This window comes from Dipodomys ordii, unplaced genomic scaffold (genome assembly GCF_000151885.1).
Source record: "Dipodomys ordii isolate 6190 unplaced genomic scaffold, Dord_2.0 Scaffold206, whole genome shotgun sequence".
Classification (NCBI taxonomy): Eukaryota; Metazoa; Chordata; class Mammalia; order Rodentia; family Heteromyidae; genus Dipodomys; species Dipodomys ordii.
The window spans coordinates 161,993-179,033 of NW_012267422.1; the positions used below are offsets into that span (position 1 = coordinate 161,993).

General features: G+C 39.5%; 1 protein-coding gene and 7 non-coding genes across 8 annotated transcripts in view; 6 read left to right on the plus strand and 2 right to left on the minus strand.

The window, feature by feature from the left end:
- Positions 1-513: 513 nt before the first annotated feature.
- Positions 514-584, plus strand: Trnag-gcc. Its single transcript has one exon. It is a non-coding gene; the product is annotated as a tRNA-Gly (tRNA).
- Positions 585-875: 291 nt separating this feature from the next.
- On the plus strand, positions 876-947 carry Trnam-cau. The gene has a single exon. It is a non-coding gene; the product is annotated as a tRNA-Met (tRNA).
- Positions 948-1,356: 409 nt separating this feature from the next.
- Trnas-uga lies at positions 1,357-1,438 on the plus strand. The gene has a single exon. It is a non-coding gene; the product is annotated as a tRNA-Ser (tRNA).
- Positions 1,439-2,443: 1,005 nt separating this feature from the next.
- Trnaq-uug lies at positions 2,444-2,515 on the plus strand. The gene has a single exon. It is a non-coding gene; the product is annotated as a tRNA-Gln (tRNA).
- A 2,482-nt stretch (positions 2,516-4,997) lies between these two features.
- On the plus strand, positions 4,998-5,079 carry Trnas-gcu. Its single transcript has one exon. It is a non-coding gene; the product is annotated as a tRNA-Ser (tRNA).
- Positions 5,080-10,200: 5,121 nt separating this feature from the next.
- Trnar-ucg lies at positions 10,201-10,273 on the minus strand. The gene has a single exon. It is a non-coding gene; the product is annotated as a tRNA-Arg (tRNA).
- Positions 10,274-14,426: 4,153 nt separating this feature from the next.
- On the minus strand, positions 14,427-14,498 carry Trnam-cau. The gene has a single exon. It is a non-coding gene; the product is annotated as a tRNA-Met (tRNA).
- A 791-nt stretch (positions 14,499-15,289) lies between these two features.
- LOC105999998 overlaps positions 15,290-17,041 on the plus strand; it is a 43,164-nt gene continuing 41,412 nt past the window's right edge. Inside the window, exons 1-2 of the mRNA XM_013035183.1 lie at positions 15,290-15,614; positions 15,851-16,055. Coding sequence (XP_012890637.1) covers positions 15,304-15,614; positions 15,851-16,055 — 516 coding nt within the window. The 5' untranslated portion in view covers positions 15,290-15,303. The remainder of the gene's footprint in view (positions 15,615-15,850; positions 16,056-17,041) is intronic.

Here is a 17,041-nt window from a genome sequence, read left to right on the forward strand (position 1 = left end):
CAAACTGATACAGTGACTGCATCAACTAGGAGGTCATCTTCTCCAGGGTCATATACAATTACAATATCTAAGAACCAGAATTTTCAGATTTCTGACTTTGTCATCCTCTCTTCTAACGACTGTACCTTCTTTGTTAAACTTTGTTCTCAGCAGACAATCTTTACCCCAAAACACATTAAATTGGTCTTTCAGAGGATGGAGAGTATTTTGATTTGGTATGTCAATCGAAGTAGCTTGCGTCTTAAGTGAGAGAAATACATGAAACAACTGTTTTTAAGGATTTAAATTTGGAGAAGGATGAGGAAAGATACTTTTATATATTGATAATTACTAGATGTTAGTATATTTTCAACTTGTGAAGTAAAGATTTTTTAAAAAATGTTTTTATATATTTTCTTCTTTAGTTGGAGTTTTGAAAGTCCCATAGAACAAATTACATTCACATTTCACTAGTAATTTAAAAATAATATACATGAACTACATTAGGATAAATAAAGAGCTGTTGTCAAGTGAGCATTGGTGGTTCAGTGGTAGAATTCTCGCCTGCCACGCGGGAGGCCCGGGTTCGATTCCCGGCCAATGCAACTTAATTTTCTTCCAAGGTAAGCATTTTCAATGCTGTTCTGAGATCCTCAAATGACTGCAGTAATCAGTATGCCATGGGTGTTTCAATAGTCTAAAGCAATTTATAACGAGCTCTGTAGAATTATATCGTCGGCTGATTGTCGCTTTTTGCAGGGAGAATTCTAAATCGATGACATTTCGAAACGTAGTAACGATGTACATCAAGAATACAATTATTAGACAAAAGAATATTTTAGATTGCTGACAACGATAACGTAGAACCTACAACTGAAAGGTGTCTCTGTCAGCGGAGCAGAGTGGCGCAGCGGAAGCGTGCTGGGCCCATAACCCAGAGGTCGATGGATCGAAACCATCCTCTGCTAACTCTTTTATCCTTCCTTTAAAAGGACAACTATTGGTTTCACAGACACTTGAAATTTAGAGCGACGAAGCCTGCAAAGACAAATGGTCAGAAATATCGATTTATGTAGTCTTCAGTAACGGTGAGTTTTATTAAGTACGTTTTGAGAGTGTTTTCAGATTTCACTTCGGGGTTGACATTTGCTTTTCATAGAGTCTTTATCATATTTCCTAAAGTCTTTATGCATGGAGTTTTGCTGTTAGCTATGATGCGTTTAGTTATCTCAGTCGTCAAAATCTTGACCTTATCTTATAATGAGATAAACACTCCGGAACTGTTTTTACATTGTTAAAACAAATGAAGATAAGGTTTTTATAAAGGAAATATTTGACTTCTCTTGGGATTATATCCAGACAGATTAACATCGGTTTGTAGTCGTGGCCGAGTGGTTAAGGCGATGGACTTGAAATCCATTGGGATCTTCCCGCGCAGGTTCGAATCCTGCCGACTACGGCTTGGTGTTTTCTTTGCATGTATCGGAATCCTGTTATGATCTCAGGCTCTGTTTAAAGGATGCGTAATGTTCTTCGGCTGTTACTTTTATCCATCAAATTGGGACCAAGGATTTTATTCTTTTTAAGGGAAGCAGACGCTGAGAAATCTTAGTAACTGTCTTTGGAAATCGCTGTCTACCCTAGGATTTTCCGAGACATCTAAAGATTCTGGAAACGTCATGCTGTTTTGTTTTCAAATCTTGAATTGCTCTCTCCCTATTCGAAATCTAATTCATGTCTAACTTCCAAAATCTTCCCTTTCACTTCTTCTTTCTGATATTCTCCCAAGAATTTTGATACATCCAGTGCATCACTATTCTACTCATGAGTTTATTCGATGTTTTAGAATCAGTATTTCAAACAGAAATTAATAGACCTTCCTTCATCCTGGATTTTTTTCGGAGGTCAGAATTGTTAAAGAGGAGATAAATTTTTAAAACCGTTTTTAGATATTGGGCAAATCTGATTTTAAAACCTTTTCCTATCTAAAATTCACTTTTACTCTTCCTAACACACACACACATACACACGCGCACACACACACTGTTGTTGCAAATAAGAATAAAATAAGTCAAATACAATTTGTTTTAGTAATATTAAAAAATCATTCAATTAAGTAATGAAGGTAAGAAAAAAGAAGAAAGTAAAAATTATTTGGGTAAAAATTATATAGGTGCAAAATTTCATTTTATTCCTGAAATTACTAGTAAATTCTTAGTGTCTGGAATTTAGGTCTTTTCTTTTTGAAAAGATGTATTAACAATTCTTAAATGCTCACACTTTCCTTTATAAGCTTGAAGAGAAGTTCTTGGCCCAGGTTAATCAAGCAAATGTACTTTTGATTTTGTGAAGGACTTTCTAAGTATATGTATGTGAACAGGACCAAATCAACCTGATCATTTTCATTCTGTGCACATCAATTACTGTTCTTGTTAAATATTTTCAAAAGCACCTTGGCGTGGTTGGCCCCATGGTGTAATGGTTAGCACTCTGGACTTTGAATCCAGCGATCCGAGTTCAAATCTCGGTGGGACCTGCTTAGGGTTTTAGTGCATTTGATAATGCACTTACATAGTCCTTTATAGATTCGAATTATAAATAGTCCTTCTATAACCTCACCCCCTTCTTTGACCTGAAAAATCTTGCTTCGTTTGTCTCTTCATTTTTGGAAACCAAAGGTACCCAGTTTTTTTTTTTAAATCGTCCAGACTTGGATATTTAAGAAGGCATCCTTCATATTCTGGACTGTTCAATAAGTTCGAGTTTCATGAATTTTGAGCATGAGTTTTGTCTACACCACTTTGTTTTTGTTTTTGCTTTTTGTTTTTCTTTTTCTTTTAAAGGATGGGATCTTTTTGCAGGTTCTGGTATCTGAGATCCAACAGGTAATATTTTTACATTTAAAACCTATACTTCACTAAAATCTATACAATGGAATTCTATGCTTCCATCAAAAAGAATAACACTGCCCTGTTTGTTAGGAAATGGAAAGACTTGGAAAAAAATTAGTAAGTGAAGTAAGCCAGACCCAAAGAAACATAGGTCTCTTGGGTTTCCCTTATTTGCAATAACCAGTATACATCTAGGATAATCTTATCAGAGGAGCAGAATAGCTCAAAAGCTATGTACATATGACCACATAAATGATGCTAAGCAAAATGAACCCCAAGGTATGGACATGAGGTTTTTCTTTGTTGTTGTTGTTTTTTATATACCATGTGCTTTTTGTTGTTGTTTCTTTTGTATGTTCTTCCCCCTATGATTTATCCCCTGTTGTCCCTGTATTTGAATTTGGTACCCTACATCTTGTATACACATTTATCTAATTTTGGTGGAGATGAAAGGGAATAACAAAATGGTGAAACAAGCACACAGGATGACCCATTGCAACAATGGGTCACAAGACACTATGTTGGAAATAATGTTTACAACTTTGGGGGATAACAGCGGACTGAAGGGATAGTGGGAGAACCACAAGGGAGGGGGTAACAATGTACTCATTGCCTTCCTCATGTAACTGTAACCCCTCTGTACAGCATCTTTACAATAAAATACAAGTAAAAATGTATAGATCACTAAAATGTCAAGACATTTTACGATTTATATTTTACTGCTTCCAAAAAGCTTTATGTTTCATGGCCCCATGGTGTAATGGCTGTAGACTTTGTGTTCAGTAACCTGAATTCCAATCTCTGTGGGACCTGCTATAGTTCAGATGACTCACCTAGGAGCAGGGACCATTCCCAGCTCTGCTCATTTTTCCTTCTCAACTCCTAGATCTCATTTCTGACATAAATGGTCAGTATGGGACCACTAACAGTTTATTAAAAACCTCTTCCTGAAGCCTTTTGTCTTTTGAAACCCCCTTTGAAATGTATTTTCAGATGCAAGAATGTATGCAAGGGAGTGGGGAGGCTGGGAAGGGATGTGAAGGGTAAACAAAGGAGGAGGCTGCAAAGCTTGGTAAGAAATGTACGCATTATCCTGCCCATGCAATTGTAACCCCTCTGTACAGTATGTTCACAAATAAAATAAAATAAAACTAAAAAAAGAATGTATGCAAGAATTGTAGTGATAAACATACACATATCTCTACATAGCTATATGTCTATATATTTACATATATTGCCTATAATGTAATGGTTAACACTCAGGATTCCAAATTCAGGAATTTGAATCCAAACCTCTTTGGGACCTCAGTAACGTGTTAGTGTTCCCTTATCCTCATTCTCCCATACACACCTGCCAGGATTTCCAATTCTACAAGTTAATTTTGACCCCCTTTCCTGAAACCTATTTGAAATGCTCTACTGGCTTTTAAACACTAACAGTACCCTGTGTATTTGGTAGCTTCATCAAAACACCAAAATAAACGGAAGGTGTGTTACCACAGCTTATTTAGAAGATAAAATAGTCTGCGATTCCTTCAGTAACCATCCAGCTACAGTCATGAACTTCGAATTTCAGCGGATTCATCTCGGGGTTTGGTTATCTTGCCCTCAAGTTTGCCCCAAATCTTTGGTCTGACATTCGGAACCAATCACGGCTTTGATTGGTTGTGTCGCCCTGCGTTCCCATCTCTTCAACCAGCAAATGCTTTAGGCGTCTCAGAGTGGTTTATTTTTAAAAGGTCTCGCGTCCTAGAATATGCTCCTACTTAAAAGCATCCCAGGTGCAACCGGTTTAATGACGGAATCAATCAATATACGAGTAGGAAAAAAGAATCCAATTTGATTAAAAAAATGAAATTAGTCACAAGCTCCATTTTTTCCTCATTAAATCTTCCCACTTCCTTTAGTAAGATGAGTCCACGCGTTCCCCGCAGTGTCCGCTTTTTCTTTTATTTAAAAAAAATGAAATTAACAAGGCCCTTTATAGAAAGTCATTGTACAATCAATAAAGCCACGAGATAGAGCGACAGAAATTGACAAAACTTTTGCATAAGGAAGAAATTAAAAAGAAAAAAAAATGTAACATAAAGCCACAGATAGGCTGTCCCAGGCAGCACCCCCACAGGTGACGAGGTGGCCGAGTGGTTAAGGCGATGGACTGCTAATCCATTGTGCTCTGCACGCGTGGGTTCGAATCCCATCCTCGTCGTTTGGTAGGATTTTAATCTTCACCACTTCCACAACCCCGTGAGCTTTTATACTTTACACAAACTCAGCCAACAGCTGCTCTGTGCGCACACCAACCCCTGGAAGAGGTGGGAAGTTTTCCCCAGCAAGCCACCTCTCCTCGACTAAGGAAGTGATCCATGATGCTGGGGAATCCTTTGAATTTGGGTCTCCTCGGTTGAGAACGACCCACTTGTTTCTCACGCTTCCATGTTAGCAACTGTAGTCCAGATCATTTTGATGGTTCCAGTTGTAATTCAAATCCTCTTTACCTTTGAGATTACAGGCACAGTTACACCAAAACCGTTTGTCTTAATGCATTATATCACTTTATCTGCCAAATATCCTTCCACCCCCTCTCCTTTCCTCCCTTGATCTCTTTTTGTTCCTTCTACTTGAAGAGCATGTCCCAACTAGAAAATCCTGCAAGACCCAGATCAAATGCTTAGGGCGAATTCAATCATAATTAAATTAACTTTGAAGATCATTCCAGCTGCTATTTCTCTCCATTTTGACTATGTTCTGCCACATTCATCTTAATTAATGTTGATATGTAGTCCTATAAAAGCTCACCAATCACCCACTGTATGTACTACATTTTAGGAAGACAGAGTATATCCAAAGTAGAACAATAAAATTCACTAGGACTAAAAAGGTCATCTCAGTGACACATTTCTCCCCTTTATCACTTGTCTTTTTTTTTTTTTTTGTCAGTTGTAGGTCTTGAATTCTGGGCCTGGGTGCTGTGCCTGACCTCTTCAGCTCTAGGCCAGCAGTCTACCACTTGAGCCACAGCACCACTTCCAGTTTTCTGATGGTTTATTGGAGTTAAAACTCTCAGGGACTTTCCTGCCTGGGTTGGCTTTGAACCTTGATCCTCAGATCTCAGACTCATAAATAGCTAGGATTACAGGTGTGAGCCACCAGCACCTGGCTAAGACTGTGATTTTTGACAAGAAAATTTCTGAAACAGATTCTTTTTAAGTGTGAGGCTCTCCAAAGGCTTGTGATAGTTGAAGCCCAAGGAAAATAAATGAACGCTGATGCAATATTTTTCTTTAAAAATTCTGCTTATATTTGGCCCAAAAGTAGGTTATAGACTTTGACCTATTTATCGTGGAAGTAAAATTAGAGCAAGTGATTATTTCAGACTGAAAGATATGCTTTATTGGATGATATGCTTTATATGCTTTACTTTTTCTCCAACAGTCAGAGATGTTTCATATCGTGGCTACAAGAGAATTCTAACCTTTGCTTCCTCCCTCAGCAGTTTACCTTCTTTGAGACTAAGGAAAACTCAGCACCATCTTTTTTTTTTTTTAATCTGTCTTTTCAGCTTTTCAACATCCAACAGATATTTATAAAATAAGCACTTAAAATCACTCTGTGCATGTGTAGAGGAAACTTTGTCCTTCCCCCCCCCCCCATTCCTTATATATACCAAATGCCAATTTTAAGTGAATTCAAGTCTTTGGTAAAATCATGAGGTGGATGTGGAATAATTTTGATGCTGAACCTTACTAGGGTTTAGGAGTCTCAGCCCTGTAATCCTAGCTACTCAGGAGGCTGTGATCTGAGGATTGTGATTTGTGGGAAATGGAGCTGTGGCTCAAGTTCTGAGTCCCACCCCTGAGCAAAAATGTTAAAAAATAATGTTCAGGGCCTGAGTTCAAGCCCCAGTACTGGCTCTAAACTCCCACTCTCCCCCACTACCAAAAAAAAAAAAAAATTGAAGAGCATCTGCTGAAGAACCAAAAAAGAATAGTCTATTAATTAAAAGGGCACTCTATTCCTCTTGCTTCCCTCTTCACAATATATTCAGAAGAAAGTTTTTTTCCTCTCACTTCTATGCTTCTACTGTAGTCCAGACCACCATGACCCATGTTTTAGACTCCTCCCTCTGCTTTTTTCCCTGCTTAATTATAAATTATCCTTAAACCAGCAAATCAGGATGGTTTTGTTAAAAGGTAAGTCAGATAATGTCAACTACCTGTTCCAAATTTTCTTTTTTTTTTTTTTTCTTTCCTTTTGGCCAGTCATGGGGCTTGCCCCCTGGTCCTGGACATTCTCCCTCAGCTTTTCAGCTCAAGGAAAGCGCTCTACCACTTGGGCCACAGTGCCACTTCCGGTTTCCTAGTAGTTTATTGGAGATAAGAGTGTCATTCACTTTCCTGCCTGGGCTGGCTTTGAACCATGATCCTCAGATCTCAGCCTCCTGAGTAGCTAGGATTACAGGCATGAGCTACCAGCACCCAGCTCTGCTCCAAATTTTCTATCCTCTTCTCTTTTACTTAGTGTGAAAGTCAATTATTTTCTGTCCTAGAAAACTAAAATCTGAAGTGGTCTGAGCCAATATGGATTCCAAAGAAACCATGTCCTGTCACTCTAATTGTATTTTCTCTAGCCATCTTGTTTCTCACTGTTCTCCAATACTGCATGCACAATGTTACCTTTGATCCTCTGCATTTATTTTTCCCTCTTCCCAGAACCCTTCTTACATGTTAGCCCAAATACTCACACATGTTTAAATATTCAGACTCAAATTATCCCTGATCACTGCTTTTTAATCTTTCCTCAATGGGCTTGCTATTTCCTCAACACCTATTAGCCTTTGGAAACTGTTTGTTGTACTGGGTGTTGTACAGGTGCCAGAGATACACCATTGAGACAAAACATACCACTTATATTACTAGTGATAACTTATGCGTGCTTACACTATTAGTATATAATGCAGAATATGTACCATAAATCATTTATTGACAAATTCTTGTTGTTGTTTTTCGTTTTTTGGTAGTGATGGAGATCAAAGTCAGGGCTTCATGTGTTGCTAGATAAGTGCTCTACTACTAAGCCACACTGCTAAGTTGTGAAAATTAGCTTAGTAAGGTTTAGGATTCACTTGGTTAGTAGTGACCTCACTCCTGGAAAACATGGAAATTAGAAATTCTTTCTGGAGAAGCATTCACAATTCATACCAAAAGCTTTGAAAGTATATGTATATATTTCAAAATGTCTAAGTTCTAAAGCCATTATTATTATTATTATTATTTTCCTACTTCTGGAGTCTGGGGAGCCTAGGACATAGTGCCCTTATCTGTTTAGCATCTGGTGGGGCTCCTGAGGCATCTTTTGCTCCAATCTTAGCTTATTCCATTTCATGTCTAGCTCTTCCTGATTCCAGGCTCTGTTGGCCAACAACCCTCAATTCACCATCAGACACAGAGGCAACAGCTTTCCACAGTCTGTGCTGGCAGCTGGATAGGGTAGACAATTGGGAAGTGTACTGGTTAGAAGTACAAGAATTAGGCTAACAAGGTTGATTTGTAGATTTCCCTTGACATCAATTTTCCATCCTTAATAATAACAATGATACTTTCCTTCTGGTTCAGGAAGGAGACCTTTTGTGAGAAATGCCATCATCTTCCTTTAAGGAAAAAAAAAAAAAAGACTGACTTTCTTGTACCTACTCTGCCTTTAATTCAAAATCACCAATATGTCAGAGTGACATATTTTAAAACTCATTCAGAACCAGCTTTCCCAAATATGTAACATAAGTTATTAATGTATTACTTTATAGTCTATTCATTTTGTGTTCTGTGTATTCCCTCTCTCCTCTTCTATCAATCCTGAAGTGTAAGGCTATAGATTTTAGTTTAGGAGAATTTCTCATGCAAGACAAAAGGACTGAGATTAATTAGCTGAGTTGAATTTCTGGTAACTAGTACAAGTGGTAGGGCTTTTTTGGTCTCCTGTGTGCATGGGGGTGGGAGTGGGGTGTAAGGATTAGGGAGTAGGGAGTAGGGTGAAAGTAGGCTTTTCATGACATTAGAACGTGAAAAAAATTACTATGTATAAAGGTGATACACAGGTCCTTGAACAAGGGTCTGGACAGTATCCCTGACCTTTTTTGCTCGACTAACATGGTACCGCTTGAAGCCACAGCTCGACTTCAGTTTTCTGGTTGTTAATTGGAGATAATTCTCACAGACTTTCCTGCCCAGACTGGCTTTGAACTGCAGGGCTCAGATGTCAGCCTTTTAAGTAACTAGGATGACAGGCATGAGCTACCAGCACCTGGCTAGGACGTTTTTTAATCCAAGAGTTCGCCAGGTGTGGGACTCAATGATCAATCTCCAACTTTTCTGTATTATTTGGAATCTTCAGGTGAGTAAAGAAAACCAGTATCAGAAAGCAGCGCTAAGGAAGTGGTTGTGGAATATTACTGTTTTAATATTCATAGTTTAGACTTAACACAGAAAACCTATATCCTCCAAGAGATGCAATCAGTATTCTGAGTTAGAGACAAACATGTTTCTCCATGGTGACAACAATTGGAAATTATATTTCCTTGAAATAATTTTTATTTTTATTTTATTTTTATTATGAAAATACTGTACAGAAGGGTTACAATTACATGGGCAAGGTAATGAGTACATTTCTTATCAAGCATTGTTGCCTCCTCTTTTGTTTCCCCTTCCCATCCCTTCCCATTCTCCCCTCCTCCCCCGCCAAACTTGTAAAGTTGGTTTTTCGAGTCTTGAACATCTCATTGTTGCAATGGTCCACCTGTATCCCTATTTAAACAACGTTTTTTCCCTTCCCCTCCACAAATTATACCAACATCAAATACAGTGAAAACAGGGGTAATTTTTATTTTTCAAAATAGGTTTTTATGTACTACACTACTCATGTTTTCAGAGTTTTGTCTTTTTTTTGGTGGGACAATGAATTTAAGGGCTTTTATTCTGCAGCATGGAAAGCCACACCTTTGCCCACTCAACCACCTGTGCATTTTTAATGTCTTTAGTATTTCTGTTCTACAATTTAGGATTGATTATGAGCTGTCCTCTTCCTCTTGATGCCAACAAAACCGAAGAAAAATGAAAAGGTAACATGGACAGAGAAGGAAAGTAACAAACAGCAGCCCAAAGCCAAAACATTGCATGCTTGATGAATCAGACGGGAAACGTGGAAACTTGTGTACAAGTTCAAAGCTAGAAAAGAAGCAACAGGTTTGTGATAACCCACGGTGACTGGAACTTATAGCATTCTGTGATACAATACAACTGAAAGACAAGAGCTGGGAAACAAAAGACCAGCTGATTAACCACGAAGGGATTCGAACCCTCAATCTTCTGATCCGAAGTCAGACGCCTTATCCGTTAGGCCACGTGGTCCCTGCGAACAAAGAGCTGTTTTAACACTTATAAATAGGATGAACTTTCTACCCGTATTTATCAGCCACACAATAGCAGCAAGACTCAGTGACGTCTGCGTCGCACCCGCTTTTCCCTGCCGTGGGCTGTGCGAGCGAGGGGCTGCAGCGTGGGCTTTAGGAAAGGTTAGAATGCTAATCCTTTGTCTTGTAATACATGGCTGCTTCGCGAAGAGAAAAGCCCTGTAATTCCCGAGATGTCAGAACGCTGTGTTTTGTTTCTCCCGAGTGATACGCTTAAAGATAAGCTAACTCCGATTTTCTTCCCTTTTCGTGATCGCCCACCTTCACCCTTGAAGCCTTTAGGTGTTTGGTTGTTCGAAAACCCCACGTGGATAAGGTCACAGCGGTGCGATCACCAGGGATGGTGGTTTTCACCACCCTGCTTGTTACGATGTGATGTCGGAGAACTGCCCGCAGTATTATTTCAGAAGTTCTCATATACTAAGGAGTGAAGAAACACAGGACGAGAATATAGAAATTCCACCACCAACTCTTATGTTTAACTGACCAAGGAATTCGAAAAGGCAGAGGCAACAGAAGTCATCCAATGGATGCCAGCCCGGCTCCTCATCCTCTGTGGAGCAGAAAGTCGGCTTCTCCCAGTCCCTTGCTTCATTCTGCTCCAAAGCACCCTCTCTGGCATTCAGTGCTCTTTTCACCCAGGCTGCAAGTACATTTAACTAATACATTGGGCCAGACTCCGCTAAGCTGGGGTAGAGTACAGAGTTCAGCCATTTCCTATTACTTAGGGACAAAGCTCCTCCTTCAATGGGTGACGAGGACGTGTTTTAAACATAGCCACTTAGCCACTTTTTTTTTTAAATTTCTCCAAACCCTTTTTTCTTACATAGCCCTCTTCGCCTTCATGCAAGAGGATGGAGAAGGGAGTATTTGCTATCATAGACTTTGCTGCTTCACTCCTTCACCCATGGGAACTTAACTATTATGTCTACTTACACTGTTTTCTTTTGCCTAGAATGTGCTTGGTTGCTTACTCTCTGAAGTCTTGCCTCAAAACCTGCCACCATTCCTGAAGTAGATAATGACACAGTTACTGCAGAAAACGTTTTACTCAATTGTCACTGAATCCTCTAGATAATGCTAGTGACACTTTTGACATAATTCCTGGAATAATGATATCATTCTATATCTCTAGAGCAACGAATGAGACTTTATGGTCTGAGTAGACAGGACATTTGAAGTAAACAGGACAATTCATGGTGTGTACTCAGTGTTTGGTTAAGGGTGTACCCCACAAATTCTTCAACAACGTCAACTCCAATATTCAAGTGGACTTTTCTTGGCCAGCACAGCTGACTTATGTCCCTGCATGTGTGCCATCACAGAAGACAGAGAACAAGAAAGTCTTCACCAGAAAGCCTTCACTAGCTTTTCTCTCTCTCTGCTCTCTCTCCCCCCTTCTTAGGAGGGGGGAGCCCTCTCTTTTTCCTGCATTGTCTTCTTCACTGTAGTAAATATAGGTTAAGCTAAGAGTTTTCCCTGATCACTGAACTAGTAAACAGCTACAACCACCAGGTTTTCTTATTCCTTCCTTCTGCACTTAGTATAGTATCCTTTTAAATAGTGCTTTTTTTTTTCTCTCTCTCTTCTGTTTGCTCAAGGCTTGAGCTCAGGGCCTGTGTTTCTTTACTCAATGGTAGCACTCTACTATCTGAGCTACAGCAGCATTTCTGCTTTTCTTATTTATTTATGTATTTATTGGGTGGTTAATTGGATGTAAGAGTCTCAAGGAGTTTCCTGCCCAGGGCTGGCTTTGAAAACTGGTCTCAGATTTCAGCATCCTGAGTAGCCACTGGTGCCTGGCAAGAAATACTGTTTCACTGAAAGTATTTTCTTGTTTAAAAACATGTCTAGGTGTATTGGAGGCACAGGCCTGCGTGACCCCATCTGAGGACAACAGTCCAGACATCTGGCCACAACCTCCGGGGATATGCAGAAGGTGCCCTATGGTGTTCCTCTGAATGACCTCTTAACACTCCCTTTTTGTGTGTAAAAGAAATCACCTGCATCCTGCTTATTTTCTGTAACCTTTGATGTAATGTCTGAGCACATAAAGCTGTTTTATGTTTTGTGGCTAAAAATAACCTTTTTTGTCTGTGAATAGTATATAAGGATGTAGGGTTTTTCAAATTAAACTTTGTCCATACCTGCTTGGTGTAGTCTACTCTCTGTCTCTCAGCACCACATCCCCAGGTCCTGCTGAGGAATCAGCAACCACCATAGGTTGGTATAATAGCTCCTATCTGTAATTCTAGCTATTTAGGAAGTAGAGATTGGAAGGACCTTCATTTGAGGCCAGCCCAAGCAAAATGTTTGGAGATTCAATTTCAATCAATTAAAAACTAGGTATGGTGTCTATCTATCTATCTATCTATCTATCTATCTATCTATCTATCTATCTATGCCTGTCATTCCAGGTACGGTAGAAAGCATAAATAGGATCACTGTGCAGGCTAGCCCAGGCTTTTTGTTCCTTTAAAAAATCTTACCTTAATTTTTTTTTAAACACACATTGGTAGTGCAAGAGGGTTTTGTTGTGATTATTCTGTGGATATGTACAGTGTATTTTGCACTTCCTTTATCATAGTCTTTCTCTATTTTCCAAAACACGTTTGGAAGGCTTCTATATGCTATCTTTATATTCCCTTCCGTGTCTAACAATGAAATTTCATGAATAAGATTATTATAATTTATAAAGGAACCAATTTTTTTGCACACAACAACTGAATTCTCAAGATATTCAATAAGTAATTGCTTTGTTGTGATTTTAATGTCCTACAGAAATATATTTCTGATTAATTCAGTAAGTTAGTAAATAATGGAAAGAGAATTTTAATTTTAAAAGCGAAGTAAAGAACTTCATTTACTGGGTAGGTATTCCTAAATATGGTTTCAAATGCATAACCTTTATTTTCTTTCAACATCAAATTAAGGATAATGAAGCTAGAAAAACAGATGAATCAGTTTCATAGCAGTCTGAAAGTGAATGAAAATATTTTTTCAGAGACTTTTTATTTATGGAATTACATTTTAATAAGTAAGATATGTTGAACTGCTGCATTTATTTATATGGTCATTATTTTTAAAAAGTGCTTCAATAGGTGTTTCGTTCTCATTTCATAGTAATTTATTATAGGCACATTAGACTACCCTTGAGTAAAAAAAAATTTTATTCTCAGAAAATAATTGACTCAAAGCAAGCCTTATAAAAATACTAAGTAGTGTTAGGAAAACAAATCATGTCTAAGAATTCTGAAAAGCTTAACTAATGACTAGAAAATTTTAATTGTATATTTGCCTTCACTACTACTGCTGCTGCTGCTATTTTCTTAGCGAGGATACAGTATTCCATTAGAAATGATCTCAGAGCAGTTCAGTTTGATATAACAAATATGTAAGTACCTCCTTTATTCTAGCCTATCTGGCAGAAATGGCGGGGACACACGTTACATTTGAAATGTATACCTATCTTGCTCATCTACCTTTATCTGCCCCACTTCACCTATTATATAACTAGTTATTTAACTTTCCCCATCCAAGCCTCAGTTACAGAATAAAGTACAGCATAAATAACAGTGCCTATTAACCGAACAACCCAGTACAGGTATGGGCCAATTAGATTCTTTCTACAGAGCAAAATCTAACACATTAAGGCCAAGGAGTCTGTAAAGTTGAGCCGACATCTTTGGTCAAATGCTTGTTGGTTAGCAAACAGATAATAAAAGTGAAAATGGGAAGCTCACAGAGATACAGAAGAGAGGTGATTAATGTTACCTGAAGAATTATACGGACAGGGGCAGAGATGGATGTTTGTAGAGACTACAGATACTGACAATAAAGAACGGGCAGTGCTGAGACAGAGGGTAACATGATTGCGTCACAGTGACAGAAGGTTAGCGTAATTAGATAAAAGACAACCTGCAACAGCAGTCTGACAGAGAGACAGGAAGACAAATTTGGAGAAAGGAGAGGGGAGAGGGGGAGAAAGGTTGTTGGTATGAGGAAGAGGGTAGGCATAGGGTAGCTTAGGTCCAAACGTTAAGTTAGTATTAAAAGTAGGAAAAAAGAAGGCTGGAAGAAAAGAGACAGCCTAGCAGAGGATGGTTTCGATCCATCGACCTCTGGGTTATGGGCCCAGCACGCTTCCGCTGCGCCACTCTGCTTTGCTGCTGCCGAGCCTCCTATTAACACTCTTAAGTATTATGTTGCCTACTAACATTCAACTCTACTCCATCTGCTATGTAAGCTCTCTTCCAATACTTGGTTTACTGTAGGATGCCAATTGTTTGGAAGAATGTTGCTACTAGAATCGAAGAGAAAAGTAAAAAGTAGAGAAACAACACGCTAGTGAGTTGTGAAGGTAGCAAAAAGTTTACATAAAATGGCACATTTTAACTAACTGGGGAAGGAAAGAAACTAGCCGGAAATAGAATCTGAACCTCGGCGCGAGTTAAGAATCATACCAAAGAATCGGTATCCGACCATGTATTTGCCTCCTTCGGGAAAACCTTTTTCTGGCCATCCTTCCCTTAACTATGTGATAGGGAGATTAGGTTGCAATTTTCCAACTCTTTTGTAGAGTATTTTTGGACCCTTACAGCAGGAAGAGGGAAAAGTTAAAAAACCCGGGGTCCATCTTCAACAGAATTGTGTTACAGAGCAACGCTCCTCAGCAACCCGAAAGCATCTCAAGTGGAAAATGGCAATCATTAAAATTTCTTTACTTTAGGCTGACAGTGAAAACTACAAAAAGGAATTTTTGGAGAGGTCTCAGCAGACAATAGAGCTCCGTGAACGGGCATTCAAATCGTTGGTGACGTCACATCACATGTGGTTCGAGGGGCGGGGCTAGGGCGGGACCAGAGGGCTGGCGCCTTCAGTCTTCAATTAGGTCCGAAATCCGTGCATATAAGGCAAGAGCCGCCTGGCTCAGCTGCGTTTTGGGGACGTTCTTGTAGCTTCTTCAGTATGTCTGGACGCGGCAAAGGCGGGAAGGGCCTCGGAAAGGGTGGCGCTAAGCGTCATCGCAAAGTCCTTCGCGATAACATCCAGGGTATTACAAAGCCCGCAATTAGGCGGCTGGCCCGTCGTGGCGGCGTCAAGCGTATCTCCGGCCTGATCTACGAGGAGACTCGCGGGGTGCTGAAGGTGTTTCTTGAGAACGTGATCCGCGACGCCGTCACCTACACGGAGCACGCCAAGCGCAAGACCGTCACCGCCATGGACGTGGTCTACGCGCTCAAGCGCCAGGGCCGCACCCTCTACGGCTTCGGCGGCTAGGAGCTCCCTCTAAAGCCCAGTTTACTCAACCAAAGGCCCTTTTCAGGGCCGCCCACATTCTCTATGAAAGAGCGAACATTTTCTTCGGCTACGTGTTCCAAATGTGGTTTGTTATCTCCATGAAGTTGGGTTTAGTTTTTTGGCACTAGTTAAATCTCCTGCTTGAGTTTCCAGTTTATTGACCCAGTTTATTTAGAACTAAACCTGCGCAAGTCTCTTTCCGCGTTCTTCGTAGCCTGAGAAAGCCGGCCTCCTGGTACGGCGCTCAAAATGGCGGAACAAAGAGCCGCGCGCCCATTTGGCGCGAAGGGGAAACCCAGGAACAAAGTGCGAGTGTGAGCGGGACTGCCCCGGACCTGGGCGGAGCTTGCGTCCCAGGCCCTGAGTCCCAGGCCCTGCTGCGTGAGCTACGAGCTCTTCCTGGCCTCTTAGATCTGTGGGTGAGAATTATTCTTGAAGGCAGCAAAGAGCTGATAGAGGCTTAATTCTGATTTCGTATGGAGGCACTAAAAATGCAGATAGGGTGTTAATTAGCTAGTAGTGTGATTAAGAAAAGTGTCGGCATGACAATTCATCCTTAAGTATGCAATACTTTAATGCTTCTTTTTCCTTTAAAGCTAAATTCCCTGAATTCTGTACGCAGTCCACATTGAGAGCATCCCAGTTGTGCTCTAGTTTTTAGATACTTTGGTGCTTTCAAATATGCAACATTTAGCTGGTTCTGTCTCCATTCTGCTAGAGAATCCTTGTTGCCTTCCATTTAAGACATTTCCTGGGGATCAGATCTATCTAATATGTTCTTTTGCTCTTTTGGTGGGATACATTTTCTTGCCTCCTGTTATATAAAATAGCGGTGATTTCTATAAGCTTAGTTGAGATCAGGAAATTATCGATGATAAGCTTAGTTGAGATCAGGAAATTATCGATGATATGTATATTCTCTCGCATCATATCAGGGACATGGGAATTCCATTGTAAAATGGGGCTTTTTTTTCCTTGTGAGTAATCTGTAGGGTCATTTTGGATTAAGAAGACCAATGGTGTTAAAATAGATTTGACCTTTAAAAGATATATTCTTGTAAGTATTGAAACAATCAGATGTAGATAAGGAACTTAGAGAAGAAAAACATATTAAAAGAAATGAGCATGTAGTATGCCTCAGGCAGTGTTTTATACTCTTGGAATTCTAGCAGTGAATGACTATAGTAAATGAAATTCTACATTCACCGTTTATATTTTAGAGTGTAAAAGTGTAAGCAAAATAAAACTGGATCTGATGGTGCTAAGCGTTATGGTGGTGAATTTTGAAGGAAACAGTTTATAATGTGTGAAGAGAAGTAATACTTCAAATGATATGGTCATCCAAAGCTTCATAACTGATGGGAAAAAAGATACTGAAACCTAAAAGGAGATAGGCTTAAGAAGC